General features: G+C 40.2%; 1 protein-coding gene and 1 long non-coding RNA gene across 2 annotated transcripts in view; one reads left to right on the top strand and one right to left on the bottom strand.

Annotated features, from left to right (window-relative positions):
• Window positions 1–8,082, top strand: part of HSD17B4 (hydroxysteroid 17-beta dehydrogenase 4) — a 133,768-nt gene extending 125,686 nt beyond the window's left edge. Inside the window, exon 24 of the mRNA XM_086410731.1 lies at window positions 6,725–8,082. Within this exon, the coding sequence (XP_086266857.1) occupies window positions 6,725–6,943 (219 nt within the window). The 3' untranslated portion in view covers window positions 6,944–8,082. The remainder of the gene's footprint in view (window positions 1–6,724) is intronic.
• LOC147369024 (uncharacterized) lies at window positions 871–6,849 on the bottom strand. The gene is made up of 2 exons (XR_015167129.1): window positions 6,713–6,849; window positions 871–1,923 (listed from the first exon to the last, which is right to left on the bottom strand). It is a non-coding gene; the product is annotated as an uncharacterized LOC147369024 (long non-coding RNA).
• Window positions 8,083–20,887: the final 12,805 nt, after the last annotated feature.

Genomic DNA, 20,887 nt, shown 5'->3' with positions numbered 1-20,887 from the left:
CCACTAAACCCCTGCACAGTCTTGCTTATGGCTAGTACATGTAAAGGGAGAAAATACATGTAAAGGGAGAAAACATTTCAGTCTCTAATCAGTGATAAGATATATAAAAGTAGATACCTGGTGTAGATGAAGTGTTGGCATTCATTTACCCTGAGGTCTGGTCAACCAATGTTAGGGGTTTAAATGAGAACTTTTCCTAATGAAAGTGTGGGGATGGAGCCTGGAAAGCAGTGGAGGCAGCTCCTGCCTCTGGTCTGTGAGGACTAATGAAGGCATTTCTTGCTTCTGTGGCTTCTCTTGCCTATGGCAGGGAATACCCTAAGGGGAACCCCGAGGCGTGCTTTTGAAGCAAGAAGCCTTCCTGTTGTATTTGTTACATATATTTTGGCCATTGGAAGCCAATTTCATTGTTCTATAGTATAAGATTTTTCTCTTTGTGAATGTGATGGGGAAGAGGCCTCAGAAGTTCAGAGAAGGCGAGTATAAATTAGGGAGCTAAAACCAGACAGTGGCAACATGACTGATAAATGTTCTCCCTCTCCTTAGCTGCTAGGATGGCCACCTAATTTTGGGTGTTATCACAACTGAGTTTTCCTCTCTGACTCTTAAATAGAGACTGGGGCTGTACAAGTAAAACAGGTGATCTCTGATACCTGATACATTGTGTTTTACCTTGTATTAACAAGGTGTTTTTATTCTTAAAAAAATTTAAGAATTTGACAGCATGTGGGACCTTAGTTCTCTAACCAGGGGTCAAACCCATGCCCTGCTGCAGTGGAAGGCAGAGTCTTAACCTTTGGGCCACTGTTGGAGATATGTCTCCAGGACTTGGAAATGGCAAACCTGAAAGAACAACACTTGGACAGTCTCTGCAAGGACTGACAAGTTTATTTCTGTAGTCAAACCTTTTTATAGGAGCAAGGAACAAAGAGCTTAGAGCATACAGCCAGCAGAACATGTACAAGGCTAGGATATAATCAGTAAAAGATACTTCAAGGAACAGCACATTCTTAACGACCCATGTATTTATCCATGACCCATTTTCTCAAGTATCGTCTTTAATGTTTAATTGTTAAATCTAGGTGCCAAGCATAGCCAAAGGCAGGAAATGTTCTTCAGCAATCAGTACACAATGCCTGTGTACTTCTGGCCCTTCGCCATTTTCCCACGGACCTCCTCCTTCAAGGCTATTTTGCACTGTGCCTCCCAACATATCCTCCTTTTGTTTTTAGTTTAAGCATGGCAGCTGTTAGTTGGACTCTGTCGTAGGAGGCACGGAGTCTTGAGTAGAGACATCTGTATAGAATTGTGTAGTGCCATACCAGATAGGGTTCCTACTGTAACAATAGATATTAGACTAAGAATGCCAGCAATAATCCATCCTATTATGCGCCTTGACCTCCTTAAGCCATATTTGAGCAAAACTGAGAGAAATACAGTCAGTCCATGGTTCTGTTAGGTTAACAGGAAGCCACAAATCAGATCTTTGCCTGACTATTGCAATGTTGACATAATGATATGAAATAGTATGGTTTAAACACGTATACAAGGCACATGCTGTACAGTTAACAATCTTAGCCAAGAGATTTATATCGAAGTTACCTACAATAAACATGTACGGGAGCTGCACACAAGATTGGGTATAACCTGTACTATCGTATAAAAAGGTATAGTTTTGAGGTTTTTAAGGCTTTCGCAGTCTCATACACATTGACAAAGTGCTCCAATGCAGCAGGAATCTTCCACACATGCCATTGCTCAGGTCCTATGGTAGGGGTTCAGACATTGACGTTTTCTCTTCGGCTTCTCTATGGTCATTGATGAGACCCTTCGCGTCAGCTGCATCACCTGTTGGGGGAATCTGGTCTTGGGGTCCTTCTCGGTAACGGACATGGCGAAGTGGAACCCAGATTTCTTCTCCATCTGCAACGACAAGACTGTAACCTCTGCCTAGGAGTCATAAGATCCCTGGCAACCATTGATTAAACTGCTTATACCATATTGATGTGTTGGCTTCTAACAGTTTCTTACTGTTTTCCTCTGCAAAATGTCTGTCTGCACGAGTATCAGAACTATCTTTTAGTAAATTTAAAAAATTTAAGGAATAAAGAGTTAAAGATAATAACAATTGAGGGTTCATAGGATAAGAAGTGTATCTCCTCTTCCATATTCCCCCTTTCTGTTTTAATAAATGAGTTTTAAGAGTGCGATGGGTTCTTTTGATAATTGTTTGACCCTGGGGATTTTAGGGTATCCCCGTGATGTGTGTTATATTCCATTCCATTAGAAATGAACGAAATGAGTGAGAGGTAAATGTAGGCCCATTATCTGTTTTTAAGACCGAAGGTATTCCCATAACAGGGAAGGTGAGTAAAAGTGTGGAAATGGAGTGTTTGCTGGATTCTGAAGAGACAGGCACTGCCCATATAAAACCTGAAAATATATCAACTGAGACAAAAAGCAAAGAAAACTTTCCCAAGGAGCAATGAGTGAAGTCAGATTGCCAAAGGGAGTTAGGCTGTTGCCCACGAGGATTAACTCCTGAAACTGTGGTACGTAAGTGCAGAGGAGCACAGACATCACAGGATTTAATGATATGTCTCGCTTCAGTGAGGGGAATATGGTATTTAGAGTGCAATCTTTTAGCATTGGTATGAAGATTAGTGTGTTCGTCCATAGCAGATGTAAAGATAGGAGCTATGAACTTATCAACAGCATCATTCCCTGCTGCTAGGGGGCCAGGTAAACCTGAATGAGCACGTATATGTGCAATGAAGAAAGGTTCCGTATGTGATCGAATTAAGGCTTGAGTCTTTGAAAAGAGAATATATTAATTCTTCATCTAGGTTATATAAAAAGGCGGTAACAAATTCGGGGAAAAGGGAAGCAAGGTATTTGGAATCAGTATAGACATTGAAGGATGATGGTTGAAGAGACAAAAGAGCATATAAAGCATACAATTCAACTCTTTGTACTGAAGAATAGGTAGTGGGTAATTTCTTTTGATATCAGGGCCGAAAATCCCAGCTATGCCTTTCTTGTTGCCATCAATGAAATAGGTAGGTGCATTTGAAGTAGGCTGGGAGGCTATGATATTAGTTACTATAAATTTAGTAAATTGTAGGAAGTCCCATAATTTTCCTTTTGGCAAATGGAATGAGATAACATTCTGAAAGTCACTTAATGCTATTTGCATGGTCATGTTACACTGTAAGGCAATTTGTAATTCCTTTTTTGTCAAAGGGACATGTACTGCATATAGATCAAATCCAGTTAAGGTTTGTACATGGCTCCTTCCTGATACAATTAGTTGTCCTATTTTCTCAATGTATGATACAATTTTCTTTGACTGCTTAGTATGTAGATATACCCATTCTATCAGGCTGTTTTGAGCTATGATTGCAGTAGGTGAATGTTTGGTGGGGAATATAGATAAATAGATCAGTTGGGTATGGTCCAGCCGAGTTGAGAAAGATTGTTGAATGTGTTTTTCAACAAATTTTAATTCTTCTTTCCCTTTTTTTGTTAGCTGTCTAGGACTATTAGGGTCAGGAGGTCCCTCTAAAATTTTAAACAAATTTTGTAATGCATAGGTGGGAATGCCAATAAATGACCGAAGCCAATTAATATCTCCTATCAATTTTTGAAAATCGTTTAATGTGTGTAGAGAATGCACAGAGATTTGAGTTTTTTGAGGTTTTATCTTAGACTCTTCCATAACATGTCCTAGGTAATTAAAGGGTGCTTTCAATTGAATTTTATCTGGTGCAACAAGTAGGCCATGATTTTGAAGAGTGGTGGTGACTTCATCATATAACTGTTGTAAACAAAGTTCAGATTCCATGGAAAGGAGTATGTCATCCATATAATGAATTATGAAGGCAGTAGGATATTTATCTCTACTGGGTTGTAATAAAACAGATATAAGATATTGGCAAATGGTAGGAGAGTTCATCATCCCCTGAGGTAAAACCTTCCATTGAAATCTTTTAACAGGAGCCATGTGATTTATAGAGGGAACTGAAAAAGCAAAATGTTTTATATCTTTAGGATGCAAAGGTATAGTAAAAAAGCAGTCTTGTAAATCAATAATAATTACAGGCCATCCTTTTGGCACCATGGAAGGGGAGGGCAATCCAGGTTGTAAGGGCTCCATAGGAATCATAGTATTATTAATATTTCTTAAATCTATCAACATTTGCCATTTTCTTGATTTCTTTTTTATGACAAAAACGGGAGAATTCCATGGGGAAAATGAAGGCTCTATATGATTTTCTTGTAATTGCTCATTTACTAATTGTGTGAGAGCTGCCAACTTTTCTTTAGTCAGGGACCATTGAGGTGTCCATACTGGGGCATCAGATTCCCAATCGAGAGGCAGCGGTGTTAACTCAATGGCCCCCATCAAAAAGCCTTATTTCAAGAGATAGTGGCTTTTGTTTGTTCAAGAAAATCCCTTCCCACAAATTAATAGGAATACTGGTAATATATGGTTTGATGTAAACTACAATTTGATCAGGACCATAAGCTTGTAAATAGGATGCACTGACGAAAGTTTGTGTAGCATCAGCCTCTCCTACCCCTAACAGTCTGGAAGGAGCCATAGTCTTACCCAATTCAAGGGGCCATTCTTCAGTTCTAATAATGGAAATGTTGGCTCCTGTATCCAACATACCTGTGAAATTTTTCCCCCGTATCTTTAGATAAGCATAGGCTTTTGATGTTCCTTTAATAAGGTAGATAGTGCGGCGGTAAGGTTGGTGCTACTAAAACCTCCCTGCCTAATTTTATCAGATGCCCTCATTGGTTTGACATATGGCAAAAGTAATAATTGTGCAAAGCATTCCCCTTTTTGTAGATATACATTTCTTAATTTTACGACATTCACCATGACATGTATCTCTCCTTCATAATCTTCATCCACAACTCCAGTCAATACTACTAAACCTTTCATTGTACAGCTGCTACGTCCCAAAATTAGTCCAATTGTTCTGGGTGGGATTGGACCATAATATCCAGTGGGGATTTTATGAGGATTGTATAATTCTATTAATTCCATATCATAAGGACTAGGTATATCAATGCAAGCACTCTTAGATGTAGCTGCTTGCAGTGTCATAATGTTGGGTCCTCCTTTTGTAGTGGGGCTAGAGGATAGCCCCTTTATTAGTTTCCCTGTTGTTTTTGTTGTGCCTCTGGTGTCAATGCATTTCCATCCTCATCGAATTTGGAATGACACTCATTCAACCAATGGAATCCCCTTTTACACTTTGGGCAAACTCCCGGGGGCCTTTTATTATTAGAAGTAAGATTATTTTTAGCTGTTTGCACTGCCATGCGGCATTGTTTTTTCATATGGCTGGCCTTCTCGCAGTTAAAGCATTTAACACTGGCAGCCTTTTGCACATTGAAAGTTTCTAGTGCCGCTGATTTTGCTCTATGGGACATAGATCTGATATCTCTACAAGCTTTCAAATATTCCATAAGAGAACCAGTTTCTCAAATTGGTCTAAGCAGGGATTGACATTCCTCATTAGCACTTTCAAAGGCAAGTTGTTTTAAAATAATATTTTGTAAGATTTCATCTCTGATAGATTTTTCAATGGCATCCTTTAATTTTCCTATAAATTGGGCATATTTCTCCTCATGTCCCTGGGTAATCTTGACAAATGAACCATCATCAACCTTTGCCCATGCTCTGCAAGAAATTTCTCTAATGAAATGCAACATCTGAGGGGTAATATTATCTAATTGCGCAGTCATATCAGCCATGGCTCCTGTTCCAGTGAGTATATCCTAGGTTAAATTGGCAGGGTTACCATGAGATTTCTGGTCAATCATCATTTGTCGGGCCTCATCACCAACCCACATTTGCCACTGAAGTAATTGTTGAGGATTTAGAACCATCTTTGCTACTTGAAAAAAATCATATGACATCCAATGATCAGCCCATCCTCTGAGGAATTCTACACAGTAAGGAGAAGTAGGTCTATATAGAGTGCATGCTTTCTTAAAGCTGGGCAACATACCAAAATCTAGATTAGCCCAAGCATTCTGGCCTTGGGCAGGCTGATCAAACTATATTGGGAAAGTGAAAGTGCAAGTAGGCATCTCCCAAGGAGGTGTGAAATGATTAGTATGAGCAAAGTTAGCAACTGCTAACTTTAACTGCTAACTGTAACTCTGTTACAGACGGGGCAGAAGGAAAAACCTCAGGTTTGGGCTGTCCGTTGAATGAAATGACCTCTGGTCTAAGTGGCTTCAGTTTTGACATATCCTGTATACATACGTCTCCAAGCTATTTTTCCAGTGATTGTGTCTGATTAAGCATAACATTCTTATATTTCAAAGCACCTTGCATATCTTGTTCCTTAAGCTCATATTCATGTAAAGACTGAACAGTTTCTACTTCCAAATCAACATTATGCCCTTCAATCTGTTCTATGACAGCCCATATGAGTGACCATGTAACCCACCATTGAGGGGGAATACGGACTCCTTGCCGATATGTTAGCAAAATATTATTCTTAACCCTTTTCCATATGTCTAGATTGAGCGTCGCCTCCTCTGGGAACCATGGATTATGTTCCAGTAAAATATGATAGCAGTCATTCAACTGATCTTTTGAAACATTAACACCATTTTGTTTCAGAAAGTGATACATTATAGAAATGAAAGGAATCTTACTGCTATGTTGTCCCATCCTGCTTACCTCTTTCTGCAGGGCTCGCCGCTTTGTTCAGTCGTCCTTCAAGTCCCTGTTCGGCCGCCACTTTTTGGAGATATGTCTCCGGGACTTGGAAACGGTGAACCTGAAAGAACACTTGGACAGTCTCTGCAAGGACTGACAAGTTTATTTCTGCAGTCAAGCCTTTTTATAGGAACAAGGAACAAAGGGCTTAGAGCATACAGCCAGCAGAACACATACAAAGCTAGGATATAATCAGTAAAAGATACTTCAAGAAACAGCGCATTCTTAACAACCCATGTATTTATCCATGACCCATTTTCTCAAGTATCGTCTTTAATGTTTAATTGTTAAATCTAGGCGCCAAGCATAGCCAAAGGCAGGAAATGTTCTTCAGCAATCAGTACACAATGCCTATGTACTTCTGGCCCTTCGCCATTTTCCCACGGACCTCCTCCTTCAAGGCTATTTTGCACTGTGCCTCCCAACAGCCACCAGGGAAGTCCTTTAACAAGGTGCTTTTAAATTCTTGCTCTTTACTGTAAATTAATTGTAGTTATTAATGCTTTGGCATTGTCTTGAATTATCGTGTTAGCTGTGAGAAGATCATTCAGAAAGGGGTTTTGTTTTTTATAAAGGTTACCCATGACTTCTCCCTGAACTATCTCACATACAGTATTAGACACAGGTAATTGGTACATGGGCTTCCCTGGTGGCTTAGCGATAAAGAATCCTCCTGCCAGTGCAGGAGATGGGAGTTCGATCCCTGGGTCTATAAAATGCCCTGGGAAGGAACCTACTCTAGTATTCTTGCCTGGGAAATACCATGGACAGAGGAGCCTAGTAGGCTAGAGTCCATGGGGTGGCAGAGTCGGATATGACTTAGCGACTAAACAACAACAAATCAGTACCTGATTTTGCTCCATGACTGAAAAAAATAGTGACGTGTGCAAACGTGCTTTGTGCCAGGGGCTCTAACAAAGCCTAAGCTATGTTTTAAATGTATTGTAAGTGGCTTGGACTGCAGAGGAATAAATTAAGATGACTGTAAGGGGGATGTGAGTCCAGCCACATTCCCACCTCTCCTGCCCTTATGCTGTGTCTGTTGCAAGTCATTAGTCCACTGAGGATGTATTTTTACCTCTCAGAACTGTTCACAAGCTATTACAGTATTTGCAGTAATGAAGGACAATACAGGATACTTCCCCTCCCTCTGAGTATGGAAATGTGTTAAAATGTACAGAGGAACTTCCTTGGCAGTCCAGAGATTAAGACGTCACCTTCCAATGTAGTGGCTGTGGGTTGGATACCTACCCGGGGAGCTAAGATTCCACGTGCAAAAAAATGAAACGTAAAACAGAAGCAGTATTGTAACAGATTCAATAAAGACTTAAAAATGTACAGAGACTTACTGAATTTGTAATAAATGTTGAACTCTTAAAAGTGCTTTAGAGAAATCATGACCTGGTGAGCAGTTTCCATCTGCCTTCAGAAAAGGGGCTTAGCCGTTTCTTCACTGGGCTTTTTTTTTTTTTTTTTTTTGAGTCAGGAGATAAATAGCAGTAATGCTGTAATTCTGTGATACTGAGACAAGAGCAACAGTAGTCTAGTAGTGAAATAGAGGGAGTCTAGAAAATTCTGGAAATCTTGGTAAAAGAACAGGATTCAGGATCCTAGAATCCAGAAAGCCACAGAATCAGTAGCAGTGACTTCAGCAAGTGATTATGGAATCCAGGATAACTGGAGAAGGCAATGGCACCCCACTCCAGTACTCTTGCCTGGAAAATCCCATGGATGGAGGAGCCTGGTGGGCTACAGTCCATGGGGTCGCTAAGAGTCGGACACGACTGAGCGAATTCACTTTCATGCATTGGAGAAGGAAATGGCAACCCACTACAGTGTTCTTGCCTTGAGAATCCCAGGGATAGGGGAGCCTGGTGGGCTGCCGTCTATGGGGTCACACAGAGTTGGACACGACTGAAGCGACTTAGCAGCAGCAGGCTGCAAAGGAGTTCTTGAAGATTTTACCTGTTTTAATCTTTTTAACCTTAAAGTTGGTCTGTGTTGAGAAAAGGTGGTCTCTCTCTAGAGTGGAGGTTAATGTATGGGGATTTATGCAGTGGTTTTCAAATCATGGTCATGGAGCCAGCAGCATGAGTTTCCAGGTGATTCTGATACTCGTTCAAGCAGGAGAGCCACCTGTGTATACACCTTCAGTGGATCCCACCCATAGGTACGTGGGACTGTCAGAGGAACTCGGTGAAGTGAGATGACAGCTTGGTTTCTGAGCTCTCTGGTAGTGAATGAGTTAATAGAAGGTTGTGTTTCGGTGGCTAAATTTGTCCACATATTTAACAGCAAAATTTCTTTCTCTAAAATTCTGGGAGATGGCTTGTCGCTTCAGTAGAAAATACTCCTGAAGCTAGGAAGGAAAGTTCTGACTTAAAAAGGAAAATGAAAAAAGGGTGATTCTGGGAAGAAGCGGCAAGACACACACCTGACTGGTTATTAGTTGACAGTATGAAAATCACTGTGCCCCAAAGAAAACTTATTGGATGATATTCAATGAAATGTTATCCAAATGAAAGCATTTTAAAAAGTAAATATGGATGGATAATTACCATGAAATTGTTGAATTTCAGTAAAGGCAATTTTCATTTGTAGAAATGACATTTTTAACTCTGTACCAGTTCAGAGGCACCATCAGCAGGCAGAGTAGTCATGGGATTTTTAGTCATTTTTAGCCTTGGATCAGTTATGTAAAAAGTCTAATGAGAATCAAACGGTATGAAGGCTCTCTTGCAAATCATTATATGTATAACATGTTCTTCCCGTTAAAGTTAATTCATTTGGTGAATATAAGGAATTCCAGTTGGATTATGGAATCTTATGAATATTTTCCTTCACCAGTGTAACCAGAATTTAAGTGGCTGCCATGTGGACAGAATAGTATTAATGTTCTCATTCTTTCTCTAACCAACAGTAGAAAGTATCAGCCACATTCTTATGAAGGGTGAATAAGATTTATTATTTTATTTTTAAAATTTTCTTTATTTTGATAACTTTTTGTTTTATATTGGAGTATAGCTGTTTAACAGTGTTGTGATAGTTTCAGGTGGACAGCAAAGGGACTCAGCCATAGATATACATGTGTCCATTCTCCCCCAAATCCCCCTCCTATCCAGCTGCCACATAACATTGAACATAGTCCCATGTGCTGTATACTAGGAGAAGGAAATGGCAACCCACTCCAGTATTCTTGCTTGGAGAATCCCAGAGACAGAGGAGCCTGGTGGGCTGCCGTCTATGGGGTCTCGCAGAGTCAGACACGACTGAAGTAACATAGCAGCAGCAGCAGCAGCAGCTGTATACTAGGTCCTTGTTGATTATTCATTTTAAATATAGCAGTGGTACATTGTTGTTGTTGTTCAGTCCCTAACTTGTGTCTGACTCTTTGCGACCCCATGGACTGCAGGACGCCAGGCTTTGCTGTCCTTCACTATCTCCCAGGGTTTGCTCAGATTCATCTCCATTATATCAGTGATGCTATCTGACCATCTCATCCTCTGCTGCCCTCTTCTCCTCTTGCCTTCAGTCTTTCCCAGAATCAGGGTCTTTTCCAATGAGTCAGCTCTTCACATAAGATAGCCAAAGTATTGGAGCTTCAGCTTCAGCATCAGTCCTTCCAATGAATATTCAGGGTTGATTTCCTTTAGGATTGAGTGATTTGATCTCCTGTTGTCTAAGGGACTCTCAAGAGTCTACTCCAGCACCACAGTTTGAAAGCATCAATTTTTCAGCACTCTTGTTGATGGTCGAACTTTTACATCTGTATATGATTACCAGAAAAACCATAGCTTTTACTAGATGGACCTTTGTCAGCAAAGTGATGTCTCTGCTTTTTAACATGCTGTCTAGGTTTGTCATAACTTTTCTTCAAAGGAGAAAATATCTTTTAATTTCATGGCTGCAGTCACTGCCCTTCATGGATGACTGTCCTTCAGGTAGTCACCCTTTCATGGATCACAGCCTTGTCATGGCAAAGGGGCTTCTATGACTTGAAGCTACCAGCCATGCCATGTAGGACCACCCAAGATGGATGGGTCACAGTGCAGAGTTCTGACAAAATGTGGTCTGGTGGAGGAGGGACTGGCAAACCATTGCAGTAGTCTTGCCACAAGAACCCTATGAACAGTATGAAAAGTGTGTGCATGTCTGTCCCAAACTCCCTAAATATCTCTTCCCTTCATTCTTGAAGGGTGAATAAGATTTTTCACTACAGCATTACACTGAAATGAAAAGGATACAAAATTAAATGCAAACAAACTTTACCTCAAGCAAAACTCATGGCTTTTGGAAATAAGAGTCTTTATATGAATAAAGGAGAAGCCAAATGTAAAACTAAGAATATCACCTTTAGGAGTGCCCTACGTTTGAGATATGAGGCTCTTAATTTTCTAAAATTACCCCTTCCTTTGTGTGGGTATTATCTGCTGAGCTAATGGTTTCTCATTGAGCATTCTTTTTGAATGGATAGCTCCCCTATCAAGCTATCCTGGAATGGTGAGGACTGAAATTGATTTTAAGAAGTATGGATATATCAGACATTGCTGAAAAAAGAATTCTCAATTCTTCATGTATCCACTTTTTGACTTATTTTTCCGATTATATGTGAGTCACTTTTCTAAACAATTGCCTTTTGAATCTTTTTAATAAAATGTACACTTTCTGCTACTGGGTGTCTAGAAAAAAAATGGAGTAATATATCTTCCTCAGGGTTCTGAGGATTCTTTTATGTTAATATTCTTTTTTTTACAAATGAAGCTTCAGGATAAAAGTCCATTCAGCAACATCTGAGGGAAATAAATAATAAGCCAGAGACCATATTTAGAAATGTGATCAGAAAAGAAGGCTAGTGTTTAACTTAGGGATCATTTAAGCTTGTGGAACATGAAGTTGTTCTAGAATTCTGGTCATATGGAAATACATATGTACATTATGTTTCACATATATATCTAACTAAGCAATATGACCTCTTCCCATAGCAGGCCAAAATAATTATGGGAAGAAAACCTTCATTATATATTTTTATTTTTTAATTTTATAATATTTTAATTACATAATTGGACCACATGCATTTATGTAAATTGAATGTAATATCTGTGATACAATTTCTTGTATTAAAAAAAAAAAAGAGTTCCATAGTTATTTCTGTGTAAATTCTCCATGAGAACTTTTTCTCCTAAACAACATATCCATTCTTGAATATATTGATTTGTACTTTCCTATTAAACTTACATGCAAGTATTAGATCACTTATTTTTTAGTTTTTAAAAATTGGAGTGTAGTAGCTCTGCGAGGTTGTGTTAGTTTCTGCTGTACAACAGCTTGAATCAGCTATAAGTAGACATATCTCCTCCCTGCCCCCACCGCCTGTCACACCCTTCTAGGTCATCCCAGATCACCAAGCTGAGCTCCCTGTGTTATACAGCAGCTTCTCACTAGCTATCTATTTTACACATTCATTATATTTAAACAGTTGGAATATGTGAAATTAAGACTTTGGAAGGCAATATGTGGGAATAGACATTAAAATGAGAGGAGGAGGAGCTACTATTTCAAACTTAAGTCACCCAGTTGTGTCTGACTCTTTGTGACCCCTTGGACTGTAGCCCGCCAGGATCCTCTGTCCATGGAATTCTCCAGCCAAGAGTACTGGAGTGGGTTGCCATTTCCTCCTCCACGGGATCTTCCCAACCCAGGGATCAAACTCATGTCTCCTGCATTGACAGGTGGATTCTTTACCCCTGAGCCACCTGGGAAGCCCCAAGTGTTTCTATACATTATGTCATATAATACTCAAGAGGAGCTTCAAGGATAATATCTCCATTTTACAGATGAAGTTTGGAGGGATCAATAATATCCTCAAGATCATGGACTAAAAATAGGGATTTATTTCAGAAATCTTAGCAAAGATCCAAATCTGTGGTGCTGGGATGGTAAAGTCCAGGCAACCCAGAGCCCTGATGGGATAAACAGCTGATGAAAATATGTGTACTCTGACCTTCGCTCTTGCTCATTTACTAACTTCTCTCAATGCTGCTATTTACTTTCTGAGTTTACAGATAAAATCTTTGGCCAAAGAAATTATTCAAAGTTGGTGGAGAAAAAGTTCAGTATTCAGAATAGATAAGTAACTCTTACTTATCAACAATTTATCAACAATCAACAATAAAGAGCCAAAAACCCAATTAAAAATGGGCAGATAATTTTGAATAGATAGTTGTCCAAATAAGATTGACAAATGCCAATAAGCAGATGAAAAGATGCTCACCATCATTAGTCACCAGGGAAATTCAAGTCAAAACCTTAATGAGATACTTATTAGGGATGTGGAGAAATTGAAACCCTTATTCATTTTGCTGATGAAAATGTAGACTGGTATAGCCACGGTGGAAAAATTTGGCAGTTCCTTAAAAAGCTAAACAGCTTTATCACCTGACCCAATCATTTGACTCCAAGTTATATACTCAGAACTGAGAACATGAGTGAGTGAGTGAAAGTTGCTCAGTTGTGTCTGACTCTTTGTGACCCTATGGACTGTAGTCTGCCAGGCTCCTTTGTCCATGGAATTCTCCAGGCCAGAATACTGGAGTAGGTAGCCTTTCCCTTCTCCAGGGGATCTTCCCAAGCCAGGGATTGAACCCAGGTCTCCTGCACTGCAGGCAGATTCTTTACAGTTTGAGCCATCAGGGAAGCCCAAGAATACTGGAGTGGGTAGCCTATCCCTTCTCCAGGGGATCTTCTTGACCCAGGAATTGAACCAGGGTCTCTTGCATTGCAGGAGGATTCTTTACCAGCTGAGCTACCAGGGAAGCCCCACTGAAAACATATGTTCACAGAAAACCTTGTACGTGAATTAAAAAAATTATTTTTTTATTTGGATGGGTCAAGTTATAGTTGTGGCACATGGGATCTTTATTGTGTCCACTCACTCTAGTTGTGGCACCTGGGCTTAGTTGCTCCAAGGCATGTGGAATCTTCTCTGACCAGGGATCAGATCTTCCTCCCTTGCATAGCAAGGCAGATTCTTAACCATTGGACCACCTGGGAAGCCCCTATATGAATGTTTATAGCAGTATTATTTTTAATTGCCCCAAAGGTAGAAACTCAAATATATATATCAACTAATGAATGGATGAAGAAAATGTGGTATGCCTATGCAATGGAATATACTCCACCATAAAAAGGAAGAGGGACTGATATCTGCCACAATGTGGATGAACCTTGAAAACACTATGCTAAGTGAAAGAAACAAGTTATAAAAGGCTACTTATTCTATGATTTCTTTTATATGATCTATCCAGGATAGGAAATTCATGGAGACAGAAAACAGATCAGTGGGCAAAAGAAGGAAGTGGAAAATGATGGCTTATGGGTATGGGTACTCTTTTGGGGGTAATGAAAATGTTCTTAAATTAGATAGTGGTAATAGTTTGCACATTCTCCCAAATATACTAAAGACCAAATAATTGTCCTAAAGGAAATCAGTCCTGAAAATTCACTGGAAGGACTGATGCTGAAGCTGAAACTCCAGTACTTTGCCCACCTGATGTGAAGAACTGACTCATTGGAAAAGACCCTAATGCTGGGAAAGATTGAAGGCGGGAGGAGAAGGGGGCAACAGAGGATGAGACGGTTGGATGGCATTACCGACTTGATGGACATGAGTTTGAGCAAGCTGAACTAAATGAATTTTACACTTTAAAGGGATGGATTTGATGGCATATTAAAAAATAAATAATTAAAATATTTATAGCTCCCCAGATAGAAAAATTAATAAAACCAAAGGCTGCTTCTTTGACTAGATAAATGAGATTGATCAGTTCAGTTCAGTCACTCAGTCGTGTCCAACTCTTTGTGACCCCATGGACTGCAGCACACCAGGTCTCCTTGTCCATCACCAACTCCTGGAGCTTACTCAAACTCATGTCCATTGAGTCGGTGATGCCATTCAACCATCTCATCCTCTGTCATCCCCTTCTCCTCTGGCCTTCAATCTTTCCCATCATCAGGGTCTTTTCCAATGAGTCAGCTCTTTGCATCAGGTGGGCAAAGCATTGGAGCTTCAACTTCAGCATCAGTCCTTCCAATGAATATTCAGGACTGATTTCCCTTAGGATTGACTGGTTTGATCTTCTTGCAGTCCAAGGGACTCTCAAGAGTCTTCTCCAACACCATAGTTCAAAAGCATCAATTTTTAATAGCGCTCAGCTTTCTTTATGGTTCACCTCTCACATCCATTCATGACTACTGGAAAAACCATAGCTTTGACTAGATGGACCTTTGTTGGCAAAGTAACGTCTCTGCTTTTTAATATGCTGTCTAGGTTAGTCATACCTTTTCTTCCAAGGAACAAGTGTCTTTTAATTTTATGGCTGCAGTCACCATCTTCAGTGATTTTGGAGCCTCCCAAAATAAAGTCACTCCATGTTTCCATTGTTTCCCCATCTATTTGCCATGAAGTGATGGGACCGGTGCCATGATCTTAGTTTTCTGAATGTTGAATTTTTCACTTTTTCACTCTCCTCTTTCACTTTCATCAAGAGACTCTTTAGTTCTTCGTTTTCTGTCGTAAGGATGGTGTCATCTGCCTATCTGAGGTTGTTGATATTTCTCCTGGCAATCTTGATTCCAGCTTGTGCTTCATCCAGCCCAGCATTTCACAATGGTGTACTCTGAATATAAGTTAAATAAGCAGGATGACAATATGCAGCCATGACATACTCCTTTCCTGATTTGGAACCAACTTGTTGTTTCATGTCCAGTTCTAACTGTTGCTTCTTGACCTACATACAGATTTCTCAGGAGGCAGGTGAGGTGGTCTGGTATTCCCATCTCTTGAAAAATTTTCCAGTTTGTCGTGATCCACACAGTCAAAGGCTTTGGCATAGTCAATAAAGCAGAAGTAGATATTTTTTCTGGAACTCTCTTGCTTTTTCAATGATCCAACGGATGTTGGCAATTTGATCTCTGGTTCCTCTGCCTTTTCTAAATCCAGCTTGAACTGTCTGGAATTTCATGGTTCACATACTGTTGAAGCCTGGCTTGGAGGATTTGAGCATTATTTTGCTAGTGTGTAAGATGAGTGCAATTGTGCTATAGCAATTGGCATTGCTTTTCTTTGGGATTGGAATGAAAACTGAACTTTCCCAGTCCTGGCCACTGCTGAGTTTTCCAAAGTTGCCTGCATATTGAGTGCAGCACTTTCACAGCATCATCTTTTAGGATATGAAATAGCTCAACTGGAATTCCATCACCTCTGCTAGCTTTGTTCGTAGTGATGCTTCCTAAGGGCCACTTGACTTGCATTCCAGGATGTCTGGCTCTAGGTGAGTGAGCACACCATCGTGGTTATCTGGGTCATGAAGATCTTTTTTGTACAGTTCTTCTGTGTATTCTTGCCACCTCTTCTTAATATCTGCTGCTTCTGTTAGGTCCATACTATTTCTGTCCTTTATTGTGCCCATCATTGCATGAAATGTTCCCTTGGTATCTCTAATTTTCTTGAAGAGATCTCTAGTCTTTCCCATTCTCTTGATAGAGATTGTTAATCTCTAACACGTGTGTTGGGGGAAAGAAATTAAGTAAAATTAAATAAGATACAGAAAGAGAATGGTCAAATAAATAGACACAACAGAAATATAAAAAAATAACAACAAATTACAGAAACACCTCACAATAATATTAACTTGATATATCAGGATTGAAGATGTATCCTGCCTGTGTTCTCAATGGCTGTGGTCTTTAGTTTTAATCTTTTCTGGGAGGTCTGTGGTGAGAATGTGAAGGTGGGGTCGGGGGGCAACAGCAAACAATCTCTGAAGAGGCCTCAAAGTGAGCAGGAGTCTGGTAGCCTAAATCTGCAGCACTGGACCACCAGCAAACTGGGGAATTCGTAGAATTTCTTTCAATAACCTGGAAGTTTTGGCTAATTTGGGTCTTAGAATTGTTGCAATCTATAATGAAGCCACTAGATGGCATCACAGTGCAGCTAACCAGGGTAAATCTTACCTCTGTGGTGTTACAATTCCTGGCCCCTGGTTGTAAAAGTTCATCCTGAACATTTCATTAGTTTCACAATTAAATATCTCTTCATCTACATGACTAATTTTTAAAATTAATTAATTTATTTTAATTGGAGGCTAATTACTTTAAATATTTTGGGTTTTGCCATACATTGACATGAATCAGCCACAGGTGTACATGTGTCCCCCATCCCGAACCCCCCTCCCACCTCCCTCCCCATCCTTCCCTCTGGGTTGTCCCAGTGCACCAGCATTGAGTGCCCTGTTTCATGCATCTAACTTGGACTGCATCAAACTTTACATGACTAATTTTTAATGTTTCCATTATACTTATGGCTTTTTCTCTGCTATGATAACTATATGTGAGTGAACTTAAAAAGTAGGTGAAGTGGATACATTTCTTGAAAAATAGAATATGTCACAATTAGCACAAATTTAATAGAAAATTTAAAGAGAATCATAAATAAATATGAAATAAACTGAAATGGAATTTAATGGCTTCCCCTCTCTGGAACTCTAAGCTCAAAACTATTTTTCAGGTAAAGTCTAAGAAACTTCCAAGAGACAGTTGTTTTCTAACGTACACTGGTCGTTCCAGACAATAGATGAAGATAAAAACTGCCTGGCTCATTTTATGAACCCAGGTTAAAAAATAAGATTCACACTGTGTATGTGAGTGCACCCTCTGCTGGGGGCTGTGGCTCTCTCAGCACCAGGGAGACATTGGAGCCTGGCCTTTGCCTACTGAGTCCAAAGATGTGCCACAAAGATGCCAGGTCCTCTCTCTCTTCTTCCCCAACCTCTCCAGCAGACAAGAGCTCCATGTACTCAGGATGGGAGACCTCGGCTGGAACATGGGGACTCAGTGTCACACCAGGACCTCCTGAATAGAGGACACTTGCAGAGAGAAGGGGACAGCACTTTTCCTTCCTAGGGTAGCTGGGTCAGAAAGTCTTTCCTTTGATCTGAAATCTGCTTCACTGGGGCACTCCCTGAGTACATGATCTGCTTGAGCAGCTCAGTTGGGACAGTGAATAGCAACCAGCTGGGAAAAAACAGGGTCTTCAGGTCTGTGGTGCTGCAGTTACAGACCAAGTTCCAGGAAGATACTGGTTACCACACACGGGGGACCTGAAGTAGATGGAGGACAGACCAGGAGAATGAGGAGTCTTGAGTGGAGTGGCCCATGCATGAAACAGCTGGGTTAGTTGTTCTGCACACAACTGCTGTTGCTGGGTAGCACAGGATATGAGTGGTGTTGAGAAAATCCCGTATTAACCAGAAGCTTCTCAGTTATACTGATATCATTTTGTAAAATATTTATTTGGCTGTGCCTAATTTATTTATTGGGCTTCCCTGGTGGCTCAGATGGTTAAGAATCTGCCTGCAATGCAGGATACCCGGGTTTGATCCCTGGTTCAGGAAGGTCCCCTAGAGAAGGGAGTGGCATCTCACTCCAGTACTATTTCCTGGGAAATCCATGGACAGAGGAGTCTGGTGGGCTACAGTCCATGGGGCTGCAAAGAGTCAGAAGCCACTGAGCATGCACTGCACCACCCTGTCTTACTCACAGCCCGTGGGACCTTTGATCTTCTTTGTGGCATGCAGGATCTTTAGTTGCGGCATGTGGACCTTAGTTCCCTGACCAGAGATTGAACTCTGGCCCCCTGCATTGGGAGCAAGGAGTCTTAGGGAAGTCCCTAAGATACCAGGGAAGTCTCTGATATCATTTGTCTATCAGTCTGTGTATAGGAACTTCTGCAAGACAGACTGTATCTAGGAATTAGTTTATCTAAGATTATGCATGTGCTCTATGGGGAAAATTTTTTAAATGTAAATAAAGAGCGTAGAAGATGACCTGAATAAATGGAGAAAAATTTCATGCTCTTGGATGAAATGACTAATATAATGAAGATGGCAATTTTTCCTAAATTATGTATAATTTCCATTCAATCCTGATTAAAATTCCATTTGGATTTTTGGATGAATTTGATAGCCTCTACTTGAAAATTTAGTAGAAATTTCATAAAGAAAGCTGAGCACTGAAGAATTAATGCTTTTGAACTGTGGTGTTGAAGACTCTTGAGGGTCCCTTGGACAGCAAGGAGATCAAACTGGTCAATCCTAAGGGAAATCAGTCCTGAATATTCATTGGAAGGACTGACGCTGAAGCTCCAAAACTTTGGCCACCTGATGCAAAGAACTGACTCATTGGAAAAGATCCTAATGCTCAGAAAGATTGAAGGCAGGAGGAGAAGGGGATGACAGAGGATGAGATGGTTGGATGGCATCACCTACTCAATGGACATGGGTTTGAGCAAGCTCCAGGAGTTGGTGATGGACAGGGAAGCCTGGTGTGCTGCAGTCCATGGGGTCACAAAGAGTCAGACATGACTGAGCAACTGAATGGAATTTGAAAATTTATACAGAATAATAAAAGTACACAAATAGCAAGCCCATGTCTTTTTAAAAATTGTAGTAAACACATCAGATCGTTGCTCTGGACAAATGTACAATACAATAATGCTAACTATAAGCAGAATGTTATACAGCAGGTCTCCAGAACTTTTCCATAATAAGCCAAGCTTGCAGAAGAAAACTGAATATAACATTTCCTGGCAGATACTGAGACAGGCTACCAAGCCATAGTAATGAAAACAGTGCGATATTGGTACAAGGCCAGGCAAATTGGTCAGTGGAACAGAACAGAGAGTTCCACAGATTCATGTATTGATTGGAAGTTAATATATTGTAAAGGTGGCACCACATGTCAGTGGGAAAAGGAAAGATTGTATATTAGATACTACTGGATGAACAGGCTCTTTACACAGAGAAGAATAATGTTGATCTTGTCAAACATCATATACAAAGGCAGATTCCAGATGACTAAAAGACCTAAATGTAAAAGTTTAAACTGTACAATTATTAGAAGAAAATGTAGAACTTCTTTGTGACCTTAAGGTGGGGATTTATTAATGAAAAGCTCAAATGTGAAATCTTTAAGAAGAAAAGTTGATTTTGTTTACCTCTGAGCAATGTTATTACAAAGATTAGAATGTTAACAGACTATGAATCAAGTTCTAATGCCAACAAGGGACGGATGTCTGAATACTACTGCAAATTAACAAGAAGAAGGTGCAATCTTTAGTGGAAAATGGTAACGAATAGGAAAAGAAAATTTACAGAATAAATGCAAAATTTTACAATAACATATGCAGATAGAAGAGTATATGTTGTTTATAAAGGAGGAGAGAAATGCTGGTGGGCCACGGGGACTTAAAATATACACGTGAATAAACAAAGGAGTAAATTAATAATTAAGAGAGGAGTCTGTGGACCTATGAACTGAGCCCCACCAACTGAGGTGTGTCATCACCTATTCTTCTCTGAAGGAGACCCAAAAAGAAAAGGAAAGCAACATAATTGAAGGTATCTGTCTCGTTAAAGCTCTGAACCCTCCCCTTCTTTCTGGTGTTATCCCTTGAGGCCCTGTAAACATCTTCCTGTTAATTAGGTAACTTCAGAGGCTGTCTTGATGATTATCTAAAGTGATGTATGTAGGGCACCCGGCAGAGAGTATATCCTCAAATGCTAGTTTCCTGGTCCTTACTTGAATATTTTCTTTTTCATCGGCTTTCCCCCTAACAGTTCTTCATTTAACACTTAAAAATCTTTCACCGTTGGGTTCATTCTTCTCTGGTTTTCTCTGGTTTTCTCACTCCATCACTCTATCACACTATCTAAATGTGGTCACCTTAGTTTTCTCCTACAGGTGTGTCTCCCTTCTGGAGAGCTCATGTCTGTGAATGCAGCCTGGGAGAACATAAGCCGCATCACCCTGATGGCTCAGGTGGAGTCCCCTCCATTCCCCTCCAGTCCCCACCCCAGAATCTATCAAGTAACTTCTGCTGCCAGCATCCTTTCTCTCCCATCCCCTCTTTGTGTCATACTTTTTCAGCCCCAGGAAGAGAGGTTGCCTGTTGAGTTTCATTTCATTAAATTTGCTCTCAGCCTGTCAATTGTGCTTTCAAACAAGGTCTCCAGCTTTGTATCATTCTGGAATTTGATACATGTATTGGGTGGATTTCCATGGTGCTGTGGGCAGAGCTAG

The sequence above is a fragment of the Bos grunniens genome, chromosome 7 (assembly GCF_055505025.1).
Source record: "Bos grunniens cultivar Pamir isolate PY7600 chromosome 7, Bosgru_T2T1.0, whole genome shotgun sequence".
In the NCBI taxonomy this organism is placed as follows: domain Eukaryota; kingdom Metazoa; phylum Chordata; class Mammalia; order Artiodactyla; family Bovidae; genus Bos; species Bos grunniens.
Note: the sequence above shows the minus strand (reverse complement) of the source record. Positions and strands in the feature narration are given on the sequence as shown.